We start from the raw sequence: 26035 nt of genomic DNA on the forward strand, positions 1-26035 counted from the left end.
GTGCAACAGTAGTCTTTCTGTGAATCATGAGTGTCAAAACATGGATGACCTCCCAAGCCTAAATTTCTAGATTTTCTTCCCCCTTCTTACTGTGTGGGCCCAGCCCTGGTCTTCTTTCATTTCCCTCCTTCCTTCAGGGGCCACGCTCAGGGTCTCAGGCTTGTTAGGTGAGGACTCTTTACTCAGGCTCATCCCCGGCCCACTTTCTGTCTGTCGTTTCCTAATTGTGAGGTGGGATCTTGCTAAATCACGTAGACTGGCTTTGAACTTGGCTCCTTCATGCCTAGGCCTTTTGAACGTTAGGCCTTAAACTCAGGGCAAACACGGCTAACTGAGGAGCCTCACCTTGGCCATTTGTCCTGAGTTTCTCTCAGACCTGAGTACCAGGACTTGCAGGTGTCTGACAGGCCCAGCTTTGTTTGGGTTTTCTTCCTGCTGGCTTTCCCTTTGGAGACTCTGAGAGGGGATAGAAGCTGAGAAGCCAGTGTCCAGGTGCTGCAGAGGGAGGCAAATCTTCTCGGCGCTAACTCAACTGCTGACCCTTGAGGCGCGGTTAGTGCTTTCCTTCTCTGGACTTCATTCTTCCTAGGTGCATGAAGGGAACTGAAGCAGATGGCCACAGAGCAAGTTCTATGGCTCCTGTCCCTGTCTCTTTCTGGAAGAGTAGCTCCTTTTTCTGCATGCACGAGATTCCCTGTGACTCAGTTTCCACTCCCGAGTGCCTTACTGCCTTGTTCCTGTCCCTGTCACTCTCTGAAACCCAGCTTCCTGACTGAGTGACTGCCTCTCTCTGCCTTTGTGATCCCCTGACAATGGGAGGTAAAAATAGCCCAGAGGCTGAGCTGGAGGAGATAAAAGGGAATTTGCCTTTTGTGTCCTGTGGCCAGGCTGGGGGGGGGCTGTGACACGTGGAGATTGCTGACATAGTTCTCCTTTGCTGACCTTGACAACAGCAATAAAAGGGGTGGAATAGCTCTCTGCCCTCACCGTGGTGCCAAGGTGGGTGATCAGGGCTGAGGGTGGGAGATCAGGGCTGAGGGTGGGTGACCAGGGCTGAGGGTTGGTGACCAGGGCTGAGGGTGGGTAACCAGGGCTGAGGGAGGGTGATCGGGCCTGAGGGTGGGTGATCAGGGCTGAGGGTGGGTAACCAGGGCTGAGGGTGGGTGATCAGGGCTGAGGGTGGGTGATCAGGGATAGCTTTGGAGCTGGAGGGAAGGCAGGAGAGAGCCCATGGTGGGCCCAGGACCTCAGTACCTATAGCAGAGGATGCTCTTATGTCTGGAGGTATGCATTTGCAGGTTCACCCAGGGAGTCACTCACTCTCAAGCCTTGTGGGTTAGAGGGTCATACCCCAGTGTGTGTGTGGCCCCTACGTTTCCTGCCATTGCATCTTCCAGTGCCTGCTGCCTAGGACTACCTTGGACCACCGCCCAGATTTTCAGGTCCTCTTCCTCCTCTACCCCTCACCACCATGATGGACATGAGTGAACTTGGCGAATCAGCCTGCTACCTCCGCCAGAGCTACCAGGAATTGATGAAGGTGAACACTGCCTCATGGGATGGTAAGTGAGAGCAGAGAGGAACACAGCCAAGGAGAAGCCCAGTGGACTCAGACTAGGAGTGAAGAGGGCAGACACTCTGCTTGATACCACAGTGGGACTATGACCTGATACCTGGTCTTTCCCTTAGTTTCTGGGGACTGTGTGAATTCACTCCCAGGGACCGAGTGAATTTGACTGTGTGGCCATAAGTGAGGCTTAGTTTGTCTCTCTGTAAAATGGGACAATGTCACCTTGCTCTTGAAGTCTCCGTGAACACGCAGGCTGGAACCTGGGGCCTCTAAAATGAGACTGATGTGTACAGGTGGCCTCCATGTCCACAAACCTGTGTTGAACTTATTTTTAGTGCTTTCCATGGAGCCAATGGCACTGTTTATTAGGGACAGGAATAAAGACTACTATTTATGACTTGATTGGCTCATGGTACAATAATAACATAGGCGATGAGCATCTGCGACCCAGAGCTGGTGACTTTCCGCGAATCTTCTCAATAATCTGGGCGGGTGGAATCCAAAGCAGAGCCAGATTCAGTGGTATGCAATATCTGGGGCTGTACACAGCACTATGCTCAAAATGTATAGTGCCTAGTTAGACGTGGTGACACACAGCTTTACTGTCGGCACTCAGGAGGCAGAGCTGGGCAGGTCTCAGTGACTGGAGGCCAGCCAGAGCTGCATAGTCAGAGCCTGCCGCAAAAGAAAAAAGTGTCTCCTACTTGATTTGACATTCTGCTATTGTCATCTTAATTGTTTTCTTTTGTTAAAAATTTTAGCGTGTAGAGTAGGGGATTTCCTTAGGGCATTTTAAATTTAATAAGTAAAAAAAAAAAAAAAGGTGGGGGGAGCTTGGTTTGGAGCCTTGTTATAGGAATAATTCTGACCAAGGCACGTGGCCAGCAACTGGGAGGGCAGGGAGCAGACCCTGCTGTCTGCATGAGCTCACATTTGTAAAAAATTAAATTTATTATTATTATTATTATTGTTTTTTCCAAAACAGGGTTTCTCTTGTGTAGCCTTGGCTGTCCGGGACTCACTTTGTAGACCAGGCTGGCCTCTAACTCACAGAGATCCGCCTGCCTCTGCCTCCCAAGTGCTGTAGAGCTCACATTTTATCAACATAAAAAGCTGGGCTCTCCAAAGCTCTAGGGGTGAGCTGACCAGTCAGGAATGAGCACAGGTCACAGGTGCACCTTCTGGCCAGCTGGGTCCAAGGCTTCAGTGAAACCGGGAAGGCGCAACCTGCGTGAGAGTTAGGGGCCTGGTACTGAAGGGGTGCTCCATCTCAGGAGGCCTTATGGTCTTTGCATTGAGGAAACAGGCCCAGTGAGAAGGCGTTCCAGGTGGCAGGGAGCGGAAACTGGTGTGTAGGGAGACTGTTATTGCAATCAGTTCATTTGAGATCGTGACGGACCATGCCAGCTTTGCCCTGGCTTTGGATGAGACTTCACTGGAACTCCTATGTCCTGGCAGAAGGGGCAGAAGGCGCGTGTGTGTGTGTGTGTGTGTGCGTGCGAGCGTGTGCGTATGTGTGACTGCTTTAGTATAGGAACTCCCACTGGGCATTTGGAACCCCTCTCAAAGTCTAATTTTTATTTTATTTTATTTTACCACCTAGGCAAGAAACGAGTGTGGGTGCCTGATGAACAGGACGCCTATGTGGAAGCCGAGGTCAAGACTGAGGCTACTGGAGGCAGAGTCACTGTGGAGACCAAAGACCAGAAGGTTGAGCTCCTCCTTCCTTGAGATTTGCCCCTCTGACTGGGAGCATCTCCCGTCTCTATTCCTCACAATATGGTGCATCTCTTTGGAAGGTGCTGACAGTGCGCGAAACGGAGATCCAATCCATGAACCCACCTCGCTTTGACTTACTGGAGGACATGGCTATGATGACGCACCTCAATGAGGCTGCGGTGCTGCACAACTTGCGCCAGCGTTATGCTCGCTGGATGATCTATGTGAGCCCTGGGCAGGGTCAGGACAGCGGTAGGCGGGGCCACCCATGGGGCGTGTCTAAGGGAAGCGGTAGGCGGGGCCACCCATGGGGCGTGTCTAAGGGAAGCGGTGGGTGGGGCCACTCGTGGGGCGTGTCTAAGGGAAGAATCAGGGTCCAGAGGGAAATGTGTGGGGAGAGCTAGGCCAGAGCAGGGCTAGAAGCAGGCTCTGGGGCTCAAGGAGCACAACTGTACAGCAGCAGAGGAGAGGGCTAGAGGAACAACCCTAGGTGAATGAGGGGAAGGCCTAGAGCCATGACGTGGTAATGTCTAGGGCCTTGGAGGCGGAGCCAAAGCTGTGTGTAGAGCCTGGCTGTCTACTTGGCACTTCTGAAGGTTCTGCCAAAGGCTGTGGGGTCATTTGTTACCTGGGACTCCAGGAGGAAGGGCTGGACATGGCTATCGGGAGACTTCTTGACTATTGCAGGGGTCATGGCGGGCCTGGGAACGGCAACTTGGACATCTCTCTTTTCTCCCTCCCAAACTCTGTCCGTGAACTCTTCTCTCCTCAGACATACTCGGGCCTCTTCTGTGTCACCATAAACCCGTACAAATGGCTTCCGGTCTACACCGCTTCTGTGGTGGCTGCCTACAAGGGCAGGCGCCGCTCGGAGGCCCCACCTCATATATATGCAGTGGCAGATAACGCCTACAACGACATGCTCCGCAGTAAGAGTCTCACCTCCCTCACCACCCCTCAGCTCCGGGGTGGCCTTCCCTTCACACTGTCCCCCTTTGGCGCCACCCTAGCAATTCTGCCTCTTTAGCTTAGCCGTCCTACTTGGTTTTCCCCACTGGGTCTTTGGGTGGTGATGACTATGTCTGTGCCATAGAAGATCCAGGTGGCCCACCTATGGTTACCCCCTCACCCTGGATGACACATTTACTTCCTCCCTTTCCTCTAGACCGAGAGAACCAGTCCATGCTGATCACGTGAGTGGGGCTCTGGCTTTGGGTATGGTGTGGCAAGGGCTGGCCATTCCATGGGGGTGGGAGTGGGGGTAGGGGAATCAAAGTTATTTCTCAGGGTTGGACCCAAAGTGCTTAGGGCAGGGCCTTTACCTCCTATAGCCAATGTCCTCCTTGTCTCCACTTATTCGTGGGGTGGGTAGAAAGCAGATATTCAAACATGGGTGTGGCCCTAAGCTCCTTGCTGCCTCTCTCCCAGCTAGGAATCTCCCATCTTAATTCTCTGGGGTTTCTGTACAGTTCCTTTTCCATTCTTCCTCTTCTCATCTCTGTGTCTCAGCCCTCATCCTCCCTTAGCCTTCAGGGAAAGCGGTCCCTTTCATACGTATTGGGTTCATTCCAGTCAGGCTAATACGTGCAAACACACACACACACACACACACACACACACGCACACACACATATACACACGCGCGCACACGCACATACACGCGTGCACGTGAGCACACACACAACCACAGCCTGGTTATTAAGAACAAGGTCTCTGAAACCGGAAGAAGCTGGATTCAGGCCCTCACATTCCCACCTCTTGCTCTGTGGCTTTGGGGCCCTTGAACCTCACCAATACAAACAGAACAACCTAACCTGCCACACAAAATTCCCAACAGTTATTGTGTCTTTAAATATGAACCTGGCACAGAGCAGAGGAAGGCCCAGAACTTCTGAGGATCACTTCCTTACTCATAAGATAGCCACGGTCCACCCTTGGGGTCTTCTGATGAGGTGGGGTACCTGGATTGGCACCAGGAGCTAAGTCAGCACTATGTTGGCACCGTCACCCCACAGAGTGGTGGGCACCTGGGGACGGCGGGGGAGGGCTGCGGTTTGGGGGCTGGAGGAATTAGAGAGACAAATGGGCATTGGTGACTCATGTTTGTGTTGTCCAAGCGGAGAGTCGGGGGCCGGTAAGACGGTTAACACCAAGCGGGTCATTCAGTACTTTGCCATCGTCGCTGCCCTGGGAGACGGGCCGGGCAAGAAGGCAGTAAGACTTGCCCACTTGGGCACCAACCCCCACTGCTTTCCCGCTGTTTTCTTTTCTTTTCTTTCTTTCTTTCTTTTTCTTTTTCTTTTTCTTTCTTTTTTAAAATTGCAACCTCTCAGAGCCCCTGGCCCTGCCTGAGCCTCCTACCTTGGTGAGAGACTCTGGCCTGAGCAAGGCTTGACCAGAAAACCTGTGGCCACCTCCTCCCTCAGTGTGTTAGGTCGGCTTCCCTCTGCCACACAGGCAGGAGCCATAATTGTTGCTCCTGGATGTTTTGGTGTGTGTGTGACTTTTCCACCGTGACCATCGTACTTTTTAAAGAGTTTGCCAAGCCGGCTGTTTTTACCTCAAAGTGATTGTTTTCTTGTGCTGCCTTCATGGAGGACACTGTTACCTGCTGCCACTAAGAGGGGCAGGCTCATCCACAGAGCTGAGGACACTGGGAATTCTTGACAATAGCATGGCCTGTAGTTTTGGTTAAGACTTTTTGAAACTTCTTAAACAGTGGAGGAGCAGGGGTTTTAGTTGGTTTTAATGTGAACCATTGCATCCCTGACCTGCAGGCCAGCTGCTAAGAGCTCTGTGGCTTCCGCTGAGCCCCAGGCATCTTCGCTGATGTGAGCAATCTTTTCTTTCTGAACCCCAGGTTTCCTCTGCGCAAGTGGCACTCCTGGTCCTGTTGAGCCTTGCTTTATTCTGGGGCGATTTCCTCTTTCTTCCTTTTTTCTCTTTTTCTTTTTCCTTTCTTCTTCTTTCTTTTATTTTTGTTTTTTCTTTGTTTCCCTCTTTCTCCTTCCTTTTCTTTCTTTCTTTTTTCTTATATTTTTTTCCTTCTTGCTGTGTTTTCTTTCACATTTTGTTTTGTTTTGTTTTTGTCTTTTGTTCCCTCCTTTCCTCCCCTTTCCTCATTTGATTGTCTTGGTTTGGGGACTTAGTTTGTTTTGGTTTTTGGTTGCAGACATTGTTGTTTTGCTGTTGCCTTTTTGACAGTCTTTCTTTCCTTCTCTTCCCACCATGTTTTTCTAAAAGGCCTTTGAGGATACTGCAGAAAAGTGGGGTGACCCGATAACAGGAAAAGATGATAGAGCCCAAAGCCGACAGGAACACAACTGGCAGGGCTGGGGCAGGGGAGTGCCTGCATAGGAAGGGCTCTGACCCTGGAGTCAGGGCAGGGGGACAGCTCAGGAGACGGTCACCCACAAGATGAGGGACCTGGAGTCAGGGCAGGGGGACAGCTCATGTGGTCACCCACAAGATGTTGGAAGAAAGGTCACCCACAAGATGTGGGAACCTAAAAGCTTCACTAGCTCCCTCCCTTTGAGCTCAGATCTGACTAACCTGGCCAGAGAGAGTTTTGAATAAAAACAGTGGGTGTGAATTGTGCATGGGGGGGGGGTGGGAATAGGGGGATGGGGTGGCAGGGACCCCTTCCTTCCTCTTCCCAGCAAGGTGTCTGAGGCATTTTTAGGTCTTGGGCTCCCTGGAGGTCAATAAATGACTGAGAGACCAAGTGACATGGTCACTATCCTGAGTCCATTCTTTTTTTTTTTTTTTTTTTTTTGAGACAAGGTTTCTCTGTGTAGCCTTGGCCATCCTGGACTCACTTTGTAGACCAGGCTGGCCTTGAACTCACAGAGATCCGCCTGCCTCTGCCTCCTGAGTGCTGGGATTAAAGGCGTGCACCACCATGCCCGGCTCCGAGTCCATTCTTTTCCTTCTCTTCTTCCCCTGCTCAGTGGGTAGAAAGGGGTGGGGTGGGGGATGAGCGGGGATAACAATCAGAAATGAGGGAAGAACAAAGCCAGGAGGGGAAGAGGGGGTGTAGACTCTGAGCAACATGTCCCCGTGGAGACACAGAAGGGCATTGCAGGTGACCCCGGGGACATGGACTTGCTGTGGTGGCCCTGAGCCGATCACCTGCTAACTCTGACTGAGCTGATCATGTGCAGCCGGCAGGGCCATGTCGAGTACAGTCCATACACAATGCTGAGGACACGGCTAACATAGTACAGAGACGTATGGGAAAGGGCCGTCACGGAAGTTAGGGTAGGAAGGTGGAGTTGGGAGAAATCTCTACAGTTTCAGAGATCAGGGAAGTCTTCCCAGAGGCAGGCCTCTAATGGAGAAGACTCCAGTCAGGCCCCGTGTGGATGTGGACAGTAAAGAGACCCCTGAGAAGCCAGAGGCAGGCTTGGCCTTAGTACAGCATCTCCCAGCTAATTGCCCAGGAGAGCTAAGTGTCCCGAGTCAGCAAGGGGAGAGTGTTACATTTAACATTACTAAATACGTTGGGTAACTAATATATACTGCCCCACTGACTACTGTCCCAATGCCCAACCCTTACCGGGAAAGACTCCCCACCCTCTGACATGTTTCTTCTTCCCCCCAGCAATTTCTGGCAACAAAGACTGGGGTAAGTATAGGGCCAGCGGCGGGGCAGACATTTTCGGGGTCCTGGGGACGCCCACTTCTCCTTCCAACCAGAGATTCCATGGGCTGCCCTGGCCTCTCATTCCTGCTGCCACCAGGGCACCCTTGAAGATCAAATCATTGAGGCTAACCCTGCCATGGAGGCCTTTGGCAACGCCAAGACTCTGAGGAATGACAACTCCTCCCGCTTTGTGAGTGGGCACAGTTGGGGAGTGCATGGGTCGGCGGGGAGAAGGGTCAGGGGCTGGGAGGGCCCTGGTGGTGGGGAGCCCTCAACAGGACTGAGGGTGGCATGGTCCCTCTGCTGTAGGGGAAGTTCATCCGCATCCACTTTGGTCCCTCTGGGAAGCTGGCCTCTGCGGACATTGACAGCTGTGAGTCTGGGAGAGGACAGGGCACGCGTGGGAGGAAGGGCAGAGGCTGAGCTGAAAAGTCCTTTGGCTTCTGTCTGCTCCGGCCATTTCTCTCCATCCCCAGCCAGTTCCCGCGTGAGTCCACCCTCACCCATCACGTTGGCATCCCACTCCATCTGTGGACCAGAGTTGATCATCTCCCTCAAAACCTCCTCTCTGGAGCTAGGGAGAGTAAAGTCCTTGCTACACAAGCACAAGGACCAGAGTTCAGATCCCCAGAAGTTATGTAAATGCTGAGTGGGTGTGGCTCCCTTGGGAGGCCGAGGCAGGGAGTCTTAGAGCAAGCTGGATAGTGAGAGAGCTTCGTCATTGACAGACTTCTGCCAGAGACTCCCACAGAGGAAGTCACACGTCCCACACAGTGACACAAACACTGGGGAAGGCACTTACCAGTGTAAGCTGGCCTGTGCACAGACACAGCCACCTCCACACATGCCCTGCCTGTCGTGGCTGCCATCTCCTTATCCCTGCATTGCGCTAGGGGCTTTGCTCTGGGAAGGTAAAGAGAGAGCAGGCTAGCATTCCTTTTCTTGGCAGACCTCTTGGAAAAGTCTCGAGTGATCTTCCAGCTGCCCGGTGAGCGTGGTTACCACGTGTACTACCAGATCCTCTCGGGGAAGAAGCCAGAGCTGCAGGGTGAGAACCCAGCAGGCCAGGCCATGGGATGGGGTTCGCCCTCTCTGCAGAGGTGTGGGTACCTCCGCTCTCCTGGAGAGCTGCAGCCTGCTGTATCCCTCCCACTTCTTCCTGCTGCTGGCTGTCACTAAGCCCTCTTCCACTTTTTATTTATTCATTTTGGTGGTGGTTGTTATTGGGGATGGGGTTGGTGGCAACGGGGGTGGCTGTGTGTGTGTGTATGTGTCTGTGTGTGTGTTCCTGTGCTAGGGAACAGGCCTCTTAGCTCCACTGTCCTGCCAAGATTGCAGCTGCCCCTGCCATCCTGAGACTAGAACCCCCACCTAGCAACAAGGGAACCCAACGGTAATCTATAGCTGCTTTCAGTTTTGCAAGTTCTTTGAAGGCAAAGTATGGGCCTTCCCTTTGTCCCGGTACCCAACTCAGGGTCTAGGCTAGAGGGATGACTGAGCAGTGGTCAAAGGCTGAGTGAAGCATATGGACTAAGGATCATGCCCAGACGTGCATGAGCCCTAAAAAGAAGCAGAGGCAGGCAGGTGTCTGTGAGTTGGCTCCAGTCCAGCCAGGCCTGTAGAAAGACCTTGTCTAAAAAATAGGTTAATAAACATGTTAATAAATAAGAATTTGAAAGTAGAACTCAGTGGTAGAGAGCACTTATTTAAAGTCCCGAGTTTCATCTTCAATCTCTCTCTCTCTCTCTCTCTCTTTCTCTCTCACTTTTGTTCTCTCTCTGTATGTCTCTCTCTGTCTCTGTATCTCTCTCTCTCACACACACACACTTAGACACACTTACACACACATATACACACAGACTCACAGACATACACACACTCAGACTCACACTCAGATACACACACATAACACACTCACAAACACACACACACATATACACACAGACTCACAGACATGCTCATATACATTCACACACTCAGACACACATCCACACATATACTACACCCACAGACACACCCACATGTACACACCCACTCACACTCAGACACACATATACACACAGACTCACAGACATACACACACTCAGACACACACTTAGCCACACATCCACACATATACACACAGATATACACACTCAGGCATACATACACACAGACATACTCACAGACACATTCACACACTCAGACACACATCCACACATATACACACACTCACAGACACATACTCACACACTCAGACACACATACACACATATACACACAGACTCACAGGTATACACTTAGACACACATACATATACACATACTCAGACACATTCTCTCTCTCTCTCTCTCTCTCTCTCTCTCTCTCTCTCTCTCTCTCTCTCTCTTTCTCTCACACTATAAAAAAGAAGCATCCAGGTGGTCATCCTGTAATTCTAGTACTCAGGAGCTGAGACAAAATGATCTTGAGTTCATGGCCACCTTGGACTACACAGAACCTGTCTCAAAAGACTAAATAAAAATGAAATAAATTAAAAGATATGTGTGGATAATAGGGACCAGAAGCTCAGGTTGGAGGGAAGCCCTGGGAGCGGCGGAGACTCTTGTCAGAGACCCCCCCCCCCCAGGGCCTCGTGGTGGGCTTGGAGAGGGAAGGCATCCCAATTCACCCCTTTGGGCCCCTGTCCACAGACATGCTGCTCCTGTCTATGAACCCCTACGACTACCATTTCTGCAGCCAGGGGGTCACCACCGTGGATAACATGGATGACGGGGAGGAACTTATTGCCACTGATGTATGCTCAGGGGGGGAGGGTGGGGGCTGGAGGGTGGAGGTGTGGATGGCGGGTGGAGTTGGAGGGTGGGGGTTGTAGGATGAGGGTGGGGGTTGGAGGGTAGGGGTAGAAGGTGGGGGTTGGAGGGTAAGGGTAGAAGGTGGGGGTTGGAGGGTGAGGGTGGAAGGAGGGGTTGGAAGGGATTGGCATGGGGGTGGTGCCAAGCAGGGTTCCCATGCTGTGTGTGTGTGTGTGTGAACATGTGAGCTGGGTAGAGACCAGGAAATAGGATCAGTGGGGTGGTCCGTGGCTAGACTCTCAAGGACCCTGCTTCGTTCCTACCACTCCAGCATGCGATGGATATCCTGGGCTTCAGCGTGGATGAGAAGTGTGCCTGCTATAAGATCGTGGGTGCCCTCCTGCACTTCGGCAATATGAAGTTCAAACAGAAGCAGAGAGAGGAACAGGCTGAGGCAGACGGCACCGAGAGTGAGGGCCTTTAACCCCGGGCTGAGCTGGCCTTTACCATGGACACCTCGTGTCTTACACACGTTCATTAACCCATAACCTTTGACCTCAGTGTTCTCTCTTCCTATCCAAACTCCTCACCCTTCTGGAAGTGACAACATGCAGGCCCTGATTCCTCCCAACTCTCTTTTTCTAATCCCAAGCTATGACAATGACAACAGAGCCCCAGCCCCCAAGTGCCCGCATTGCTGAGCTCCTTCTTCCTCATCCAGGCTTGTTCCCTGCCAGGTGCTGACAAGGCCGCCTACCTGATGGGGGTCAGCAGTGGAGACCTCCTCAAAGGCCTCCTGCACCCCCGGGTTCGTGTGGGAAACGAGTATGTGACCAAGGGCCAGAGTGTCGAACAGGTGAGCAGCCTACAGACTAAGGCTCTCCAGGAACAGCTGAGGCAGGACCCCAACCCCGCCTGCCTGCATCCACAGGTGGTATTTGCCGTGGGGGCGCTGGCCAAGGCTACCTATGACCGCCTGTTCCGCTGGCTGGTGTCTCGGATCAATCAGACCCTGGACACCAAGCTGCCCCGACAGTTCTTCATTGGGGTCCTGGACATCGCTGGTTTTGAGATCTTTGAGGTAAGACCAGCTCTCGAGCACAGGCACCGCCCTATCTGAGGCAGAGGCTGATGGGTGGGTATGGGGGACCACAGCCCTGCCCCCCACTTCCCCCCTACCCGCAAGGAGCCTGCTGACCGGGGTGCTGCTCCCGGCAGTTCAACAGCTTCGAGCAGCTGTGCATCAACTTCACCAATGAGAAGCTGCAGCAGTTCTTCAACCAGCACATGTTCGTGCTGGAGCAGGAGGAGTACAAGCGGGAGGGCATCGACTGGGTCTTCATCGACTTCGGCCTCGACCTGCAGCCTTGCATCGACCTCATCGAGAAGGTCAGGCCTAGGGCAGGGACACCGCCAGGAGTGTGTGTGAGTGTGTGTGTGTGAGTGTATGTGTGTGTGTATGTGTGTATATATGTGTGTGTGTTTGTATGTGTGTGTGAGTGTGTTTGTGTGTGTTTGTATGTGTGTGTGAGTGTGTGTGTATGTGTGAATGTGTGTGTATATGTGTATGTGTGTGTTTGTGTGTGTGTGTGTGTAGGCCTATGTCAGCTTCATGTCAGTGTGTGGCTGTGTGTGTGAGTGTGAACGTGGCTGTGTGGCTATGCACATGGTGTGAATGGGAACATGTGGGAATAGGAGAATAGGGTCGTGAGTGATATAAGGATGTATAGATTCAGGGCTGTGGGCGGCTCTGCCAATCACCAGGCCCCTGTGCAGAGCTGACCCGAGCACTATGTTTATTGATCGTAACACATTCCGTACGCATCCCCACTGTACAAAGAATGGAAAAAGGAAATTGACAACATTGGAAATAAAGGGGGGTCCCTCTGAGGAAGCCCCCCACATCCTGTGCATTGGCCTTGAGCTAATTTATTCTAGATATTTTACCAAAGGCATGTGTGTTCTTTTCTTTAAAAGGACCATTACACGCATTCATTTGCTTTGTGTATCAATGTGTTGGTAATCACGTGCCGTGTCACGTGTGTGGTCAGAGGACAACAGGAGTCACTTTTCTCCATGAGCCACATGGGTCCTGGGGATGGAACTCAGGTTATCGGCTTGGTGACATGTGTCTTTTCCCACTGAAGATGGCTTGCCAGCTCAGTACATATGTTCTCTATGGACATAGTCCCAGTTTATAGTATGTTTTTCCTCTGAACATGCATTTTCAGTATTGGGAAGAAGCCAGGACAGGCCATGCTGCAGGGACTCTCAGACAGCATCTGGCTAGTGGGCATTTAGGTGGATGATGTTTGCTTTTTTTTTTTTTTTTTTTGTCTATTAAATAAGCACTGAAGTGAACAATTCTTCCATTCAGTTATGAAATGAAGGTTTGGGGCTGGAGAGATGGCTCAGGCATTAACAGCACTTGCTGCTCTTGCCAAGACCTGATCAGCTCCCAGCACCCACACCAGACAACTCATCGCTGTCTGTAACCCAGGTCCAAGAGCTCCAATTCCTTTCTGGCCTCCATGGGCACAGAAACTCAGGCAGGCACACACACACACATACAAGTAAATGAATAGTTATTTAAAAAAAGAAAAGAAAGAAACAGGTTTAGTAAAATGCAGGGTTCCTATTTCTAATGAGTGTGGGGGCCAAAATGCAGACATATTGGCCTTTGGAAAAAAACCTCAGTGTGTACACTTAAGCCATGGATGTCAGTTATTGGGGCCCAAGGATTCCAGTCTGCTCTGCACACATGGGCAGGAAGGGACTGATAGTCAAGCCAGACTCTTCTCTCCTAGAAGGCGGGTTCCTGGGTTCCTGGGTCTGCACATGTACCTGGCTCTCATGTGATGACAGGGTTATGGATCTGAAACAGATCCCGGGGGCAGGTAGTCTGGAGACCAACAGCCTGGCCCTTCAATCTTGCTCCTTGTTCCCAGCCTCTGGGCATTCTGTCCATCCTGGAGGAGGAGTGCATGTTCCCCAAGGCTTCGGATGCCAGCTTCAGGGCCAAGCTCTATGACAATCACTCTGGGAAGTCACCTAATTTCCAGCAGCCTCGCCCAGACAAGAAACGCAAGTACCAGGCTCACTTCGAGGTGGTCCACTACGCAGGCGTGGTAGGTGCCCACCAGGACTCCCCACTCAGCCACTGCCGTCCCTCCCTCCTCAGGGTCGCCACCTGGGCCAACGCTTTTCTTTTTAGGTACCTTATAGCATCGTGGGCTGGCTGGAGAAGAACAAGGACCCCCTCAACGAGACAGTGGTCCCCATCTTCCAAAAGTCGCAGAACAGGCTCTTGGCCACCCTCTATGAGAACTACACAGGCTCTTGCTCCAGTAAGGACTGAGGGACAAGCTGGACATTCCTGGGGACCCGCAGAGTGGCATTCCCTGGAGTGACCAGCTGTCATTATCTCTCCTAGCTGAGCCCCCCAAATCTGGGGTGAAAGAGAAGCGCAAGAAGGCAGCATCATTTCAGACGGTGTCTCAACTTCACAAGGTGAGGTCCAGATGGGGCCCCAGCCCTGGCCCCCCACAGCTTCCCCACCCTCTCTGCTCCCTGCCGTCCCTGTGTCTTGGGTGGGCAGCTGTTAAGACTTGCAGTGATGTTTAGCTCCTGTCCATGTGAACATCACAGCAAGTCTGTGCTGCTGCCTGCCCCCATGCCGCCTGGGTAGGACTCGGGAAGGTGGGGGCAGGAAGGGAGCCCTGGGGGTGGGGGAGGGGGAGGAGAGGGAGCTCTGGGGGTGGTGGGCGGGGGGTGGGGCAGGTGTCATCAGGAGCATTTGGGCCCCTTGGACCAGTCCCCTCTGGTCCCTATTCAGTGCTACATCCAATCTTGGTTCCCTGCCCCTCCTGTGCCTTCTCCCTGCTCTTCCCACTCCCAGGAGAATCTCAACAAGCTCATGACCAACCTGCGGGCCACACAGCCCCACTTCGTCCGGTGCATAGTCCCCAACGAGAACAAGACTCCAGGTGGTGTCCCTGGGCTGGCCAGGATGGGGGAAGCAGAAGCAGCTTAGGCTCTCACCTTGCAGGGTTGGCTCAGACTCAAAGTAAGGCCAGGGTAGGGACCTAAAGGCATGGCCTTAGATTTCTATCTAACCTTCTCCTTCTACTCCGACCACACCCAGGGGTCATGGATTCCTTCCTGGTGCTACACCAGCTACGCTGCAACGGGGTCCTGGAAGGCATCCGGATCTGCCGCCAAGGGTTCCCCAACAGGCTACTGTACGCAGACTTCAGGCAACGGTGGGTGCTGGCTGCTTAGGTGAAGCCTGAGGGGTGGGAGGGACATGTTAGTCCCTTGAGGAGGCAGCTAGCTGGAGGGAAGGGGGTTGAGGAGAATGTAGGGGTGGAGGCTGCCGGCTTTGCTGTGGTGACTCTGAGTTTCAAGCCAGAGCTACTGAGTAGTGGGTTTACTGAGCAATAAGTAAGGCAGGATGCTTAGGTTGGGTGCACAAGGGTTTTGAGCATGCCCAGTTAGAAATGCCTCCTGCAGATGCCCCTGAAGAAGGTAGGACCAGGACTGGATTTACTATTCTGGAGCTCAGATGAGCAGCCAGCGGGAATGTAGATCTGGGAATTAAATATGGGCGTGTGTGGACTGGACCCCAGGATTGCCTGACAGGTAGTGGATGCACATCAGCGCCCTCGCCCCCTCCCACTTCCCCTGCAGGTTCTGTTGTTAAATTACAAGTGTCCCTGTTGCCTCCCCTTCTACAAGTAACAGGAGGGATGCAGCTGCCCTTTAGGGCTTAGATGCCTATACTGTCTGTGGGGGCGTGCGTACACGCAGAGCTTGCAAGTTTGTTTTCAAATTATTATCAGTCTAGGAGATGGTTCCCCACGTCCAAAGACTCCAAAGGCACAAATCTACATCATCCCTTAGTTGTTGCTTAAAGCAGGGTATTGCTGGGTAGCCCAAACTTTCAACATTCCTGGGCATGATTTCTCATGCCAGTAATCCCAGCACTGAGAAGGCTGGGGCAGAGGATCACCAAGGGTTTGAGGCCAGCCTGGGCTACATAGTGAGTTTAAGGCCAGCCTAGGCTACAGAATGAGACATTTCAAACACACACACACACACACACAAAAAAAAAAAACCAAAACAAACTCCTGGGATTTGACGTATGGTTCGCTAAAGGGCTAGCCTTGAAGCTGAGAGCCTGGGTTTTAGTCCCAGAAACCATATAAAGTGCTGGGCAGGGTGGTGCACCCTCGGTATCCCAGTGCTGAGGAGGCAGGAGCTTTGAGGCTCCAGGCCCACCCAGTGCAGCCTACGTGATGAATTCCAGGTGGTGAGAGACCCTGTCTCAAAGGCAGGAGACAGAATTCTTGAGGATAGCCCTGAGGCTGTCTTCTTTCTGCTCTTAAACCCAAACCTGTGCTGGAAAGATGATTCCGTGGCTAAGAGCACTTGCTGCTCTTGCAGAGGACCCAGGGTCAGTTTCTAGCACCCACATGGTGACTTAGAACCAACCACACAACCAGCCTTGTGTGACTCCAGCTCCAGGGGCTTTGGCGCCCTCTTCTGGTCTCCATGAGCACATGCATGCAGGCAAAAACACATTCAGTTAGCAACTCTGAATGGTTCTGCCTCAACCTCCTAAATTCTGAGAATACAGGCATGCGCCATCACACCCAGCGATTCACCGTTGTTTCTTGTTGTCTCTAAGACATACAGTAGCCCAGTGACCCCCCCCCCCTCGTGAAGGGCCCTTTCCTATCTCTGGGACTTTCCCTTCACTGTGTGGCCACTGACCACCTGCACACTTGTGTGTAAATGTCCGTGTAAGTGGACATGCTAGGAATATTTGCTCCTGAATAGAATTCTCAATTGTTTCTTAACTGTGGGGCATGGCATGGCATGCCACTTGTTTGTTTGCCTTTATCATAAAAGTGGCACGCGCTTGGCATAAAGCACCTCTCTTTGCACACTCACTAAAGTGCACTTCGGCCACAAGTCCACTTTTGAAACAGGACCAGGCCAGGTAACCAAGCTGGCCTCAAAGATCTTCCCACTTCTGCCTCCTAAGTGCTGGGACCTCAGGCATATTCCACACCCCTGGCCACTGTGATGAGGTCTGTACAGATGTGCTGGATCCCTCAGTATGGCGGCACTTTCCCCTGCTATCTTGTGTAGCATATGCCCCCTTCAGAACCTCACCTCTGAGAGGGTAGGCAACCACAAGTTTCTTGCTACAGCCCTTGGGTTCTTGTTGTCAGTGTCCTTTCCATGGCAGCTCCTCCTTGCTCTCCTAGGTACCGAATCCTGAACCCCAGTGCCATCCCAGACGACACCTTTGTGGACAGCAGGAAGGCCACGGAGAAGCTTCTGGGTTCCCTGGACATCGACCACACTCAATATCAGTTTGGCCACACCAAGGTTAGGGTGTGCCAGAGTTGGGGCTGAGCCTGGGTGCATGCAGGCACACTGAACAGGGGTCCCACTTGGCTGTACCCCTGCCCTCAGGTGTTCTTCAAGGCTGGACTCCTGGGAATCCTCGAGGAGCTCCGGGACCAGCGCCTGGCTAAGGTGCTGACGCTGCTGCAGGCCCGGAGCCGGGGCCGCCTCATGCGCCTAGAGTACCAGCGCATGCTAGGAGGAAGGTAGCTGTGGGACGAGGGATGGGGGCGTAGGTGTGACCACTGTCCCAAGGCTCACCAACCCTGCCATACTGCTTAGGTTGTTCCCCATGGCTTGTTGGGGCAAGCTTCTGTGTCCTTAAAATTCTGTGCCCTTAAAATTGGGGCGAGGGCAGAGCGATGGCTCAGTAGGTAAAGGTACCTGCTGCCATGCCTAATGTTAAGTTCAATCCCTAAGACCTACATGGTTGAGAGAACTAACCTCCAAGTTGTCCTCTGACCTACACATGTGTGCCATGCTACATGTGTGTACACACACACACACACACACACACACACACACACACACACAAAGAATGTGTTTTTAAAGTTGGGGTGAGCTCAACCTCTGCCCTTCTGTGTGTCTAGAGTGTGGCCTGCAGGCTAATGACATTCAGTGCTTCCCAGACTGAACCGTGGTCTTATTTATCACTTTCTTGGTTAAAGTAGAAGGCGCCCTTCTCAGGGGCGTCCCCACCCGGTCAGCAGAGGAGGCCTGAGTGAAGCAGTGTAACCACAGGGCCTGGTAGCTTAGCCATCTTCAGACACTTGCTGAGGCCACCTGGACATTTGGAGGTTATGGACTTTGCCTTGGAGGTAGATCTGTGGCTGCTCACCAGACCCTTACCCTGGAGGGCTGCTAGGAAGACTAAGTGAGAGAGGCCGTGGCACCTTGAAGGGGCAGGGCTGGCTGCCTCATAGGAGCTGTCTCTCCCTAGGGACGCCCTGTTTACCATCCAGTGGAACATCCGGGCCTTCAATGCTGTCAAGAACTGGTCCTGGATGAAGCTCTTCTTCAAGATGAAGCCACTGCTGCGCTCAGCACAGGCAGAGGAGGAGCTGGCTGCGCTGCGGGCGGAGCTGCGGGGGCTGCGAGGGGCGCTGGCTGCGGCTGAGGCCAAGCGTCAAGAACTGGAGGAGACTCATGTCAGTGTCACCCAGGAGAAGAATGACCTGGCCCTGCAGCTACAGGCAGTGAGTAGGACAAGGACAAGAGCATTCGGGTGGCTCTGATGAAATCCTGTAGCCAGACTGTGGCCAAGGCAGCCCTGGAGGGCTCTGGGCACTTCCAACCTCTGCGTTGTCTTTCTCTTCTGGAAGTACCAGGAGAGCAGGCCTGCAGGGTCAGTGTCTGCCAGCCTTCCCCACGGGCCTTGACTATCCAGTCATCCTAAAGCCAACACTGCAGGGGAGCCCCAGCTCCCCCATCTTGATCTCCCTGAAATATACCTTTGCTCCCTTCTCTGGTTCAAGGACATAGGATTCTGAGGCAGGTAACAGGGTCATACCTAGAGGGCAGGGGTCAAAGTCTGGAAACTTCCCAGCATAGGTTTTGAGTGTCACTTGGACGCTGGCCCCAGGCTGATGCTGACATGGTCCTGGGGAAGCAGTAGCCATGGTGTTATGAAACTCCCCCTCTAGCATGGGAGCTTATGCCACAGGCAGTGAGGGAACAAATGCTGTCACCTCCTGAGTGCCCTTGGTGCTGCTCTGTGGTGGGCAGGGCTTTGACCTCTCAGAGGACAGCTTCTCTCCCAGAGCTCTTCTTAGGCCCCTGGGTTGCCTGCATTGTGGATAATGTTAATTTTTTGAGGAGGGGGCCAGTTGAGACAGGGTTTCTCTGACTAGTCTTGGCTTTCCTGGACTTGCTTTGTAGACCAGGCTGGTCTCAAACTCATAGAAATCCACCTGCCTCTGCCTCCCCAAGTGCTGGAATTAAAGGCGTGTGTGTGCCACCATGACCTGCTGCTACTGTTAATTCTTTTTTTTAATGATTTTTTGAGACAGGGTCTCTCTGTGTAGCCTTGACTGTCCTGGACTTGCTTTGTAGACCAGGCTGGCCTCAAACTCACAGTGATCTGCCTGCCTCTGCCTCCCGAGTGCTGGGATTAAAGGCGTGTGCCACCATGCCAGGCGCTAATGTTAATCCTTAACAGTGCCATCTCTATCCCTGTGTGTTCAGGGCCCTGCAGAGGCCCCTGCAATAGTCCCCAGAGCCTAGCAAAGTGTAAGTCCTTCAATTCCTCATCTATCAATCGAACTGAATTGCCAATATGTGCCTCATTGGAGCTGGCTTTGCATGAACAACAGATGGCCTCTCTCTCCCAGGGCTGAGCCTGGTGTTCCTCGGATGGCTCTTCCTTAACTGCTTCCTCCCCGTGTCCTCAGGAGCAGGACAACCTCGCAGATGCTGAGGAGCGCTGCCACTTGCTGATCAAGTCCAAGGTGCAGCTTGAGGCGAAGGTGAAGGAGCTGAACGAGCGGCTGGAAGATGAAGAGGAAGTGAACGCGGACCTCGCCGCCCGCAGGCGCAAGCTGGAGGACGAGTGCACGGAGCTCAAGAAGGACATTGATGACCTGGAGCTGACACTCGCCAAGGCGGAGAAGGAAAAGCAAGCCACTGAGAACAAGGTGTGGGGGCGGCCCGAGCTGGGGACCAGTTTTGGTGTTAGGTGGCTGCAGGGTCCCCTTCTGGCTCTGCTTGGCCCCTGCTGCGGCTTCTCCTCTGTCAGGTGGGTTACCAGCACTTATCTCATTAGAGTGATTGAGGACTTGGGTGTAATTGGCCTTTGCTAAGCAAACACTACAAGGCCTTTCACGAAGTAGGTGCTTAGTAAATGCTGGCAATTGTTGTCTGTCCTGGACTGCAAGCTAGTGGGAGGGGGCAGCTCTTCAGAACACCAAATCCTTCTATCGCAGAGACCTCTCGGTGCCCGTGGTTGCCAGCGTTGAGTGGTGACTGTTGTACAGGAGAGGAACATGATGGGCTGCCCAGGTTCTCACAGATGCTAAAAGATAAGGCCGGGGCCAGGACACAGCTCATGGAGCACCTGTGGGTGTTGTAAATGGCTGCCAGGCCCCATGCTCAGCTGTGAACCTCCACCCTGCTCAAGGGGAGAGAAAACCCTTAGGCAGCAATGGTGGGGGTCATTCTAGTGGCCGCCTCCTGCATCCTGCAGCTAGGAGGGACACCTGCTCAGGCCAGCCTGTCGGGAGGACTGTCCCCGCAATGAATGGGGGCCTTGGCGCAGGTGAAGAACCTGACGGAGGAGATGGCTGCACTGGATGAGTCGGTGGTCCGCCTGACCAAGGAGAAGAAGGCGTCGCAGGAGGCTCACCAGCAGGCTCTGGGCGACCTGCAGGCTGAGGAGGATCGCGTGAGCGCGCTGGCCAAGGCCAAGATCCGGCTGGAGCAGCAAGTAGAGGATGTAAGCTGGGGTCGCTGAGGGGGGCCCCTCAGGGTGGCGACAGTGGCGCCCGGCTGGCCTGCTCCAGGCTGATGCTGCTCTGCCCGCCCCACAGCTGGAGTGCTCCCTGGAGCAAGAGAAGAAGCTCCGCATGGACACAGAGCGTGCCAAGCGCAAGCTTGAAGGAGACCTGAAGCTGACCCAGGAGACTGTGTCAGACGTCACCCAGGACAAGCAGCAGCTGGAGGAGAAGTTGAAGAAGTGGGTGTGCGCGCGTGCGCAGGCGCATGGCAGGGTTTCTGAGCCTGCTGGGCTCGCCCGTCCCTTCTCAATTCTCTCGGCCCTGTTGCTGTGGGGGAGGGTCCCGGGGCAGGGGTCATGTCCTGCCCTCTCAGGATCAGGGCTGAGGACAACAGATGTGCAGGATTCGGGCTCCCTAGCACCTCACGGAAGGAAGGAGGTGGGCAAGTGGATGGCAGGTAGGGCCAGGGCCGCCTCATCCCGCGTGTCCTCACAGGAAGGATTCAGAGCTGAGTCAGCTGAACCTGCGGGTGGAAGACGAGCAGCTCTTGGGGGCGCAGCTGCAGAAGAAGATCAAGGAGCTACAGGTGTGCACGGTGGCGCTTTGGGGGTGCGCTGGCTGGACCAGGCCTGGTCCAGAGGCTCACGGAGTCGGCATCATCTTCCCAGGCTCGGGCTGAGGAGTTGGAGGAGGAGCTGGAGGCTGAGCGAGCAGCCCGGGCGCGTGTGGAAAAGCAGCGAGCAGAGGCAGCCCGAGAGCTGGAGGAGCTGAGCGAGAGGCTGGAGGAGGCTGGGGGAGCGTCGGCTGGGCAGCGGGAGGGCTGCCGCAAGCGGGAGGCTGAGCTGGGCCGGCTGCGGCGGGAGCTGGAGGAGGCAGTTCTGAGACACGAGGCCACCGTGGCTGCCCTGCGCCGCAAGCAGGCAGATGGTGCTGCGGAGCTGAGCGAGCAAGTGGACAGCCTGCAGCGCATCCGGCAGAAGCTGGAAAAGGAAAAGAGTGAGCTGCGCATGGAGGTGGACGATCTGGGGGCCAGCGTGGAGACTCTGGCCCGCGGCAAGGTCCGTGTCCTTCGTGCCTCTAAACCTGCGTTGACCCTCTCCTCTGGCCGCTTCATGCCAACACTCCACAGCAGCGCTGACCTCCTGCTCGCCATCAGTCCTGACCTCTAACCCTGACCTCTAACCCCGAGAGCTCAACGTCATTCCCTGGCTCCAGGCTGTTCTGATTCGCACCCAAACCTCAGCCCTTCCACCTAATAGAAGCGTCACCCGCAGCTCTTGACCTCGGCCCTCACACTGTTCTTGTCCTGAACCCAAGCACCCAGCTTTGACCCTCTCCCCGAGTCCTGGCACCTGTTCCCAGCTGAGTCCAGAGCCAGTACTTACTACCTCACTCACCTGAGGCTTCCAGTTTGTGCCCACAGTAGGAACCCAGACACTGAGCCTGGAACTCTCATCTCCTTTTGACCCCTGGTCTCATATCTAGTGATCCAGGTCCCACTCCAGGCCCCAATCCCAAGTCCCCGTCTCTTGACTGGCAGCCCCCGGATCCTGCCCTTGGCTGCACACAAATTTGTCTTGATCCGGGTTCCAGGCCAGTGCAGAGAAGCTGTGCCGGACCTACGAGGACCAGCTGAGCGAGGCCAAGATCAAAGTGGAAGAGCTGCAGCGGCAGCTGGCCGACGCCAGCACCCAGCGGGGCCGGTTACAGACGGAGAACGGTGAGGCCTGGGGTTAGCTGGCCTCTGCCAGGCAGAGCTTAGGTGGCGCCCGCAACCGACTGACCCGCCTGCTGGCCCCTTCACCCGCAGGGGAGCTGGGCCGCCTGCTGGAGGAAAAGGAGTCTATGATCAGCCAGCTGAGCCGTGGGAAGACCTCGGCAGCTCAGAGTCTGGAGGAACTTCGGAGGCAGCTGGAGGAGGAGAGCAAGGTAGAACAGCACTGGCAAACGTCAAACGTCGGGGCAGACAGGCGGGCACCGGGGCCATTCGCCTGGGTTCATGCTGTGGCCACTGGTGTCCCTGCAGGCCAAGGGCGCACTGGCTCATGCAGTGCAGGCTCTGCGGCACGACTGTGACCTCCTCCGGGAGCAGCACGAGGAAGAGGCCGAGGCTCAGGCTGAGCTGCAGAGGCTGCTGTCCAAAGCCAACGCCGAGGTGGCCCAGTGGAGGAGCAAGTACGAGGCAGATGCCATCCAAAGGACTGAGGAACTGGAGGAGGCCAAGTGCGTAGCTCGTGTCCAGGCCACTACCAATGAGAGATTCAGGCCCGCGCCTGTGTGTCCCGTGTGTAGTGGTGGGGACGCTGGGCTCCTTTCCTCAGGCTCCCGGGCTATACAGTGAGTGCACCCTGCCTGGCCCGTGATCCAGGAAGAAGCTGGCCCTGAGGCTGCAGGAGGCGGAAGAAGGTGTGGAGGCCGCCAATGCCAAATGCTCCTCACTGGAGAAGGCCAAGCTGCGGCTGCAGACAGAGTCGGAGGATGCGACCTTAGAACTGGAGCGGGCCACCTCAGCCGCTGCGGCCCTGGATAAGAAGCAGCGGCACCTGGAGCGGGCCCTGGAGGAGCGGAGGCGACAGGAGGAGGCGATGCAGCAGGAACTCGAGGCTGCGCAGAGGGAGGCTCGGGGTCTGGGCACCGAGCTCTTCCGACTGCGGCACAGCCACGAGGAGGCGCTCGAGGCTCTGGAGACGCTCAAGCGCGAGAACAAGAATCTGCAGGGTAGGGCCTGAGGGTCACCTAGGAGTTGGGGTAAGGGAAGTGACCTCGCTCAGAGCAGACGTGAGGGTGAGCCGGCGCTCCGCTCTCCCTGCAGAGGAGATCAGTGACCTCACAGACCAGGTCAGCCTCAGTGGGAAGGGCGTCCAGGAGCTGGAGAAAGCCAAGAAGGCACTGGAAGGGGAGAAGAGTGAGCTGCAGGCTGCGCTGGAGGAGGCTGAGGTCAGGGCTGACCACAGGGGTGGGTGGACTCCGGGGGTGGCTCTCTGGCCTCATTGGTCCCCAAATACCTGCCCAGGCCCTCACGTCCTGATCCACATCCCTAGGGGGCACTGGAGCTGGAAGAGACAAAGACTCTGCGGATCCAGCTGGAGTTGTCCCAGGTGAAGGCAGAAGTGGACCGGAAGCTGGCAGAGAAGGACGAGGAGTGCACTAACCTGAGGTCTCGGCAAAGCAGTCTCCCAGTACCTATGGCTGCACACGGGCAGAATGACTAGCCTGCCCCCGCCACAGGACTAGGGCGTTCCTGGTACACGGCATCATCTACAAGCCTAAAGGATGCTCAGAGTTCAGCCCATGCCCTCCTGGGCCTCTAGTGCATGTACTTGCCGTCTTTGGCAGGTCACGAGGGGCTTTACAACAGAGAGAAGCAATCGCTTGTTTTCCCTAATGGGTTCCTATCTCCATGGGTCCCTTGGGCATGGCACAGGTAATGCCTGTAGGCCAAGCTTGCCTTTCATGCCACCTTCTTTCAGGCGCAACCACCAGCGAGCCGTGGAGTCCCTACAGGCCTCCCTGGATGCAGAGACCAGGGCCCGCAATGAAGCGCTGCGGCTCAAGAAGAAGATGGAGGGGGACCTCAATGACCTGGAGCTGCAGCTGGGCCATGCCACGCGCCAGGCCATGGAGGCACAGGCAGCCACGAGGCTCCTGCAGGCTCAACTCAAGGAGGAACAAGCGGGGCGCGACGAGGAGCAGCGGTTAGCTGCCGAGCTCCGTGAGCAGGGGCAGGCCCTCGAGCGCAGGGCAGCACTGCTGGCGGCTGAGCTGGAAGAGCTGAGGGCTGCTCTGGAACAGGGTGAGCGCAGCCGCAGGCTGGCTGAGCAGGAGCTGCTGGAAGCCACTGAGCGCCTCAACCTGCTGCATTCACAGGTGGGGATGAGCCAAAGATGTCCACAAGGATGGGGGGCGGGGGCCAGGGCAGAGCCCTGCTGGCGGGCTGAGGCTCTGCTCTCCTCAGAACACAGGCCTCCTGAACCAGAAGAAGAAGCTGGAGGTGGACTTGGCCCAGCTGAGTGGGGAGGTGGAGGAGGCTGCACAGGAGAGGAGGGAAGCCGAGGAGAAGGCCAAGAAGGCCATCACTGACGTGAGGATGGGCCAGGGCTGGGCATGAGTGGGTACAGAGCCCAAAGGGGCTCCCTTTGCCCCTCCCCACCATGCTACTTCTTACTCGACAGGCAGCTATGATGGCCGAGGAGCTGAAAAAGGAGCAGGACACAAGTGCACACCTGGAGCGGATGAAGAAGACACTGGAGCAGACGGTGCGGGAGCTGCAGGCACGCCTGGAGGAGGCAGAGCAGGCCGCCCTCCGGGGCGGAAAGAAGCAACTGCAGAAGCTGGAGGCCAAGGTGTGTGCAGCCCAGTCCTTCCTTCCCCAGCGGGGCAAGCCGGGGACCGCAGCCCAGTCCTTCCTTCCCCAGCGGGGCAAGCCAGGACTGCTCGGCTGGCAGGCTACCCTCCACCTATGCATCCCCAGGTGCGCGAGCTGGAGGCTGAGCTTGATGCAGAGCAGAAGAAGCATGCTGAGGCCCTCAAGGGAGTGCGCAAACATGAGCGCAGGGTCAAGGAGCTTGCATACCAGGTGGGTGAGGGGGTCCACCTCAGGAGGCACCACTGGAGCTAACCCAGTCCAGGCAAACTTTGAGACCCCCTTTTTTGCCCAGACCGAGGAGGACAGGAAGAACCTGGCTCGCATGCAGGACCTGGTGGACAAGCTGCAGAGCAAGGTCAAGAGCTACAAGCGTCAGTTTGAGGAGGCGGTGAGCACACTTGGGGTCCAGGCACCTGGGACTGTTCGGGATGCCAGTGGTGAGCTGCTTTCATCTGCGGGGCTTGCAGCCAGGGAGGCATCTGTAGCAGGCTGCACTAAATGGTGGCACCATGTCCTCTCAACTCAGGGAGGGACTTCTATGGCTAGATCATGGATCACTTACAGCTTTAGAAGGGGCTAAAAATAAAGTGTCTTTCCTCAGCCTAGGCCTGAGGATGGCCTGATGGGCAGGTGACACACAGGCACCTCTTGAAGAAAGGTCTCCATTTTTTTTTCCTTGTGTGGGTCCTGTAAAGGGAAGGCTAGTGACAGAAAAGGGGAAGAGGACCAGGAGAAGCCAGGTCCTTCCTGGGGATGGTGGGAGCAGGGTGTCCCAATCAGTTACCAGCGGGGACCGAGGCCCTGCATATGCCGCCAGGAGCAGCAGGCCAGCACCAACCTGGCTAAGTACCGCAAGGCCCAGCACGAGCTGGATGACGCTGAGGAGCGGGCGGACATGGCAGAGACCCAGGCTAACAAGCTGCGGGCAAGGACCAGGGACGCCCTGGGCCCCAAGGTGAGGCGCCTCTGTGTTCCGTGTGTGTTGACGTTGGGGGAGACATGAGTGGTATATGGTTCAGTCTGTCTCATCTCTTAGCACAAGGAGTGACAGACATCCCAGGCTTTGAAGAGGAAAATCCACTGTGATTGTGTTGTCTCTTTTCATCTGCCACT

At 54.9% G+C, this 26035-nt stretch overlaps 1 protein-coding gene across 1 annotated transcript; it reads left to right on the top strand.

Moving 5' to 3' along the window:
* The first annotated feature begins 1456 nt into the window (after positions 1-1456).
* Positions 1457-25970, top strand: Myh7b (myosin heavy chain 7B). Its single transcript, XM_051143597.1, has 41 exons — positions 1457-1562; positions 3174-3280; positions 3370-3513; positions 4062-4218; positions 4455-4482; positions 5407-5503; positions 7893-7916; positions 8032-8124; positions 8244-8307; positions 8884-8982; positions 10607-10710; positions 11040-11178; positions 11446-11564; positions 11640-11789; positions 11927-12097; positions 13657-13836; positions 13923-14055; positions 14142-14218; positions 14607-14694; positions 14853-14970; positions 16984-17107; positions 17195-17331; positions 18066-18321; positions 19516-19758; positions 20379-20555; positions 20650-20795; positions 21052-21142; positions 21225-21614; positions 22150-22276; positions 22367-22485; positions 22583-22779; positions 22925-23274; positions 23369-23493; positions 23598-23713; positions 24027-24423; positions 24512-24637; positions 24729-24899; positions 25028-25132; positions 25215-25310; positions 25740-25877; positions 25959-25970. Exons 1-41 carry the CDS (start codon positions 1472-1474, stop codon positions 25968-25970), a joined length of 5826 nt encoding a protein of 1941 aa, XP_050999554.1. The 5' UTR covers positions 1457-1471.
* Positions 25971-26035: the final 65 nt, after the last annotated feature.

The sequence above is a fragment of the Acomys russatus genome, chromosome 4 (genome assembly GCF_903995435.1).
Source record: "Acomys russatus chromosome 4, mAcoRus1.1, whole genome shotgun sequence".
In the NCBI taxonomy this organism is placed as follows: domain Eukaryota; kingdom Metazoa; phylum Chordata; class Mammalia; order Rodentia; family Muridae; genus Acomys; species Acomys russatus.

Excerpts from the sequence above, each read along its gene's own strand:
- Myh7b (XM_051143597.1), top strand. The coding sequence starts at position 1,472 with ATGATGGACATGAGTGAACTTGGCGAATCAGCCTGCTACCTCCGCCAG. Across the intron at positions 3,281-3,369 it reads TGGAGACCAAAGACCAGAAG|GTGCTGACAGTGCGCGAAAC; the intron begins GTTGAGCTCCTC and ends TCTCTTTGGAAG. Across the intron at positions 8,983-10,606 it reads GAAGAAGCCAGAGCTGCAGG|ACATGCTGCTCCTGTCTATG; the intron begins GTGAGAACCCAG and ends CCCTGTCCACAG.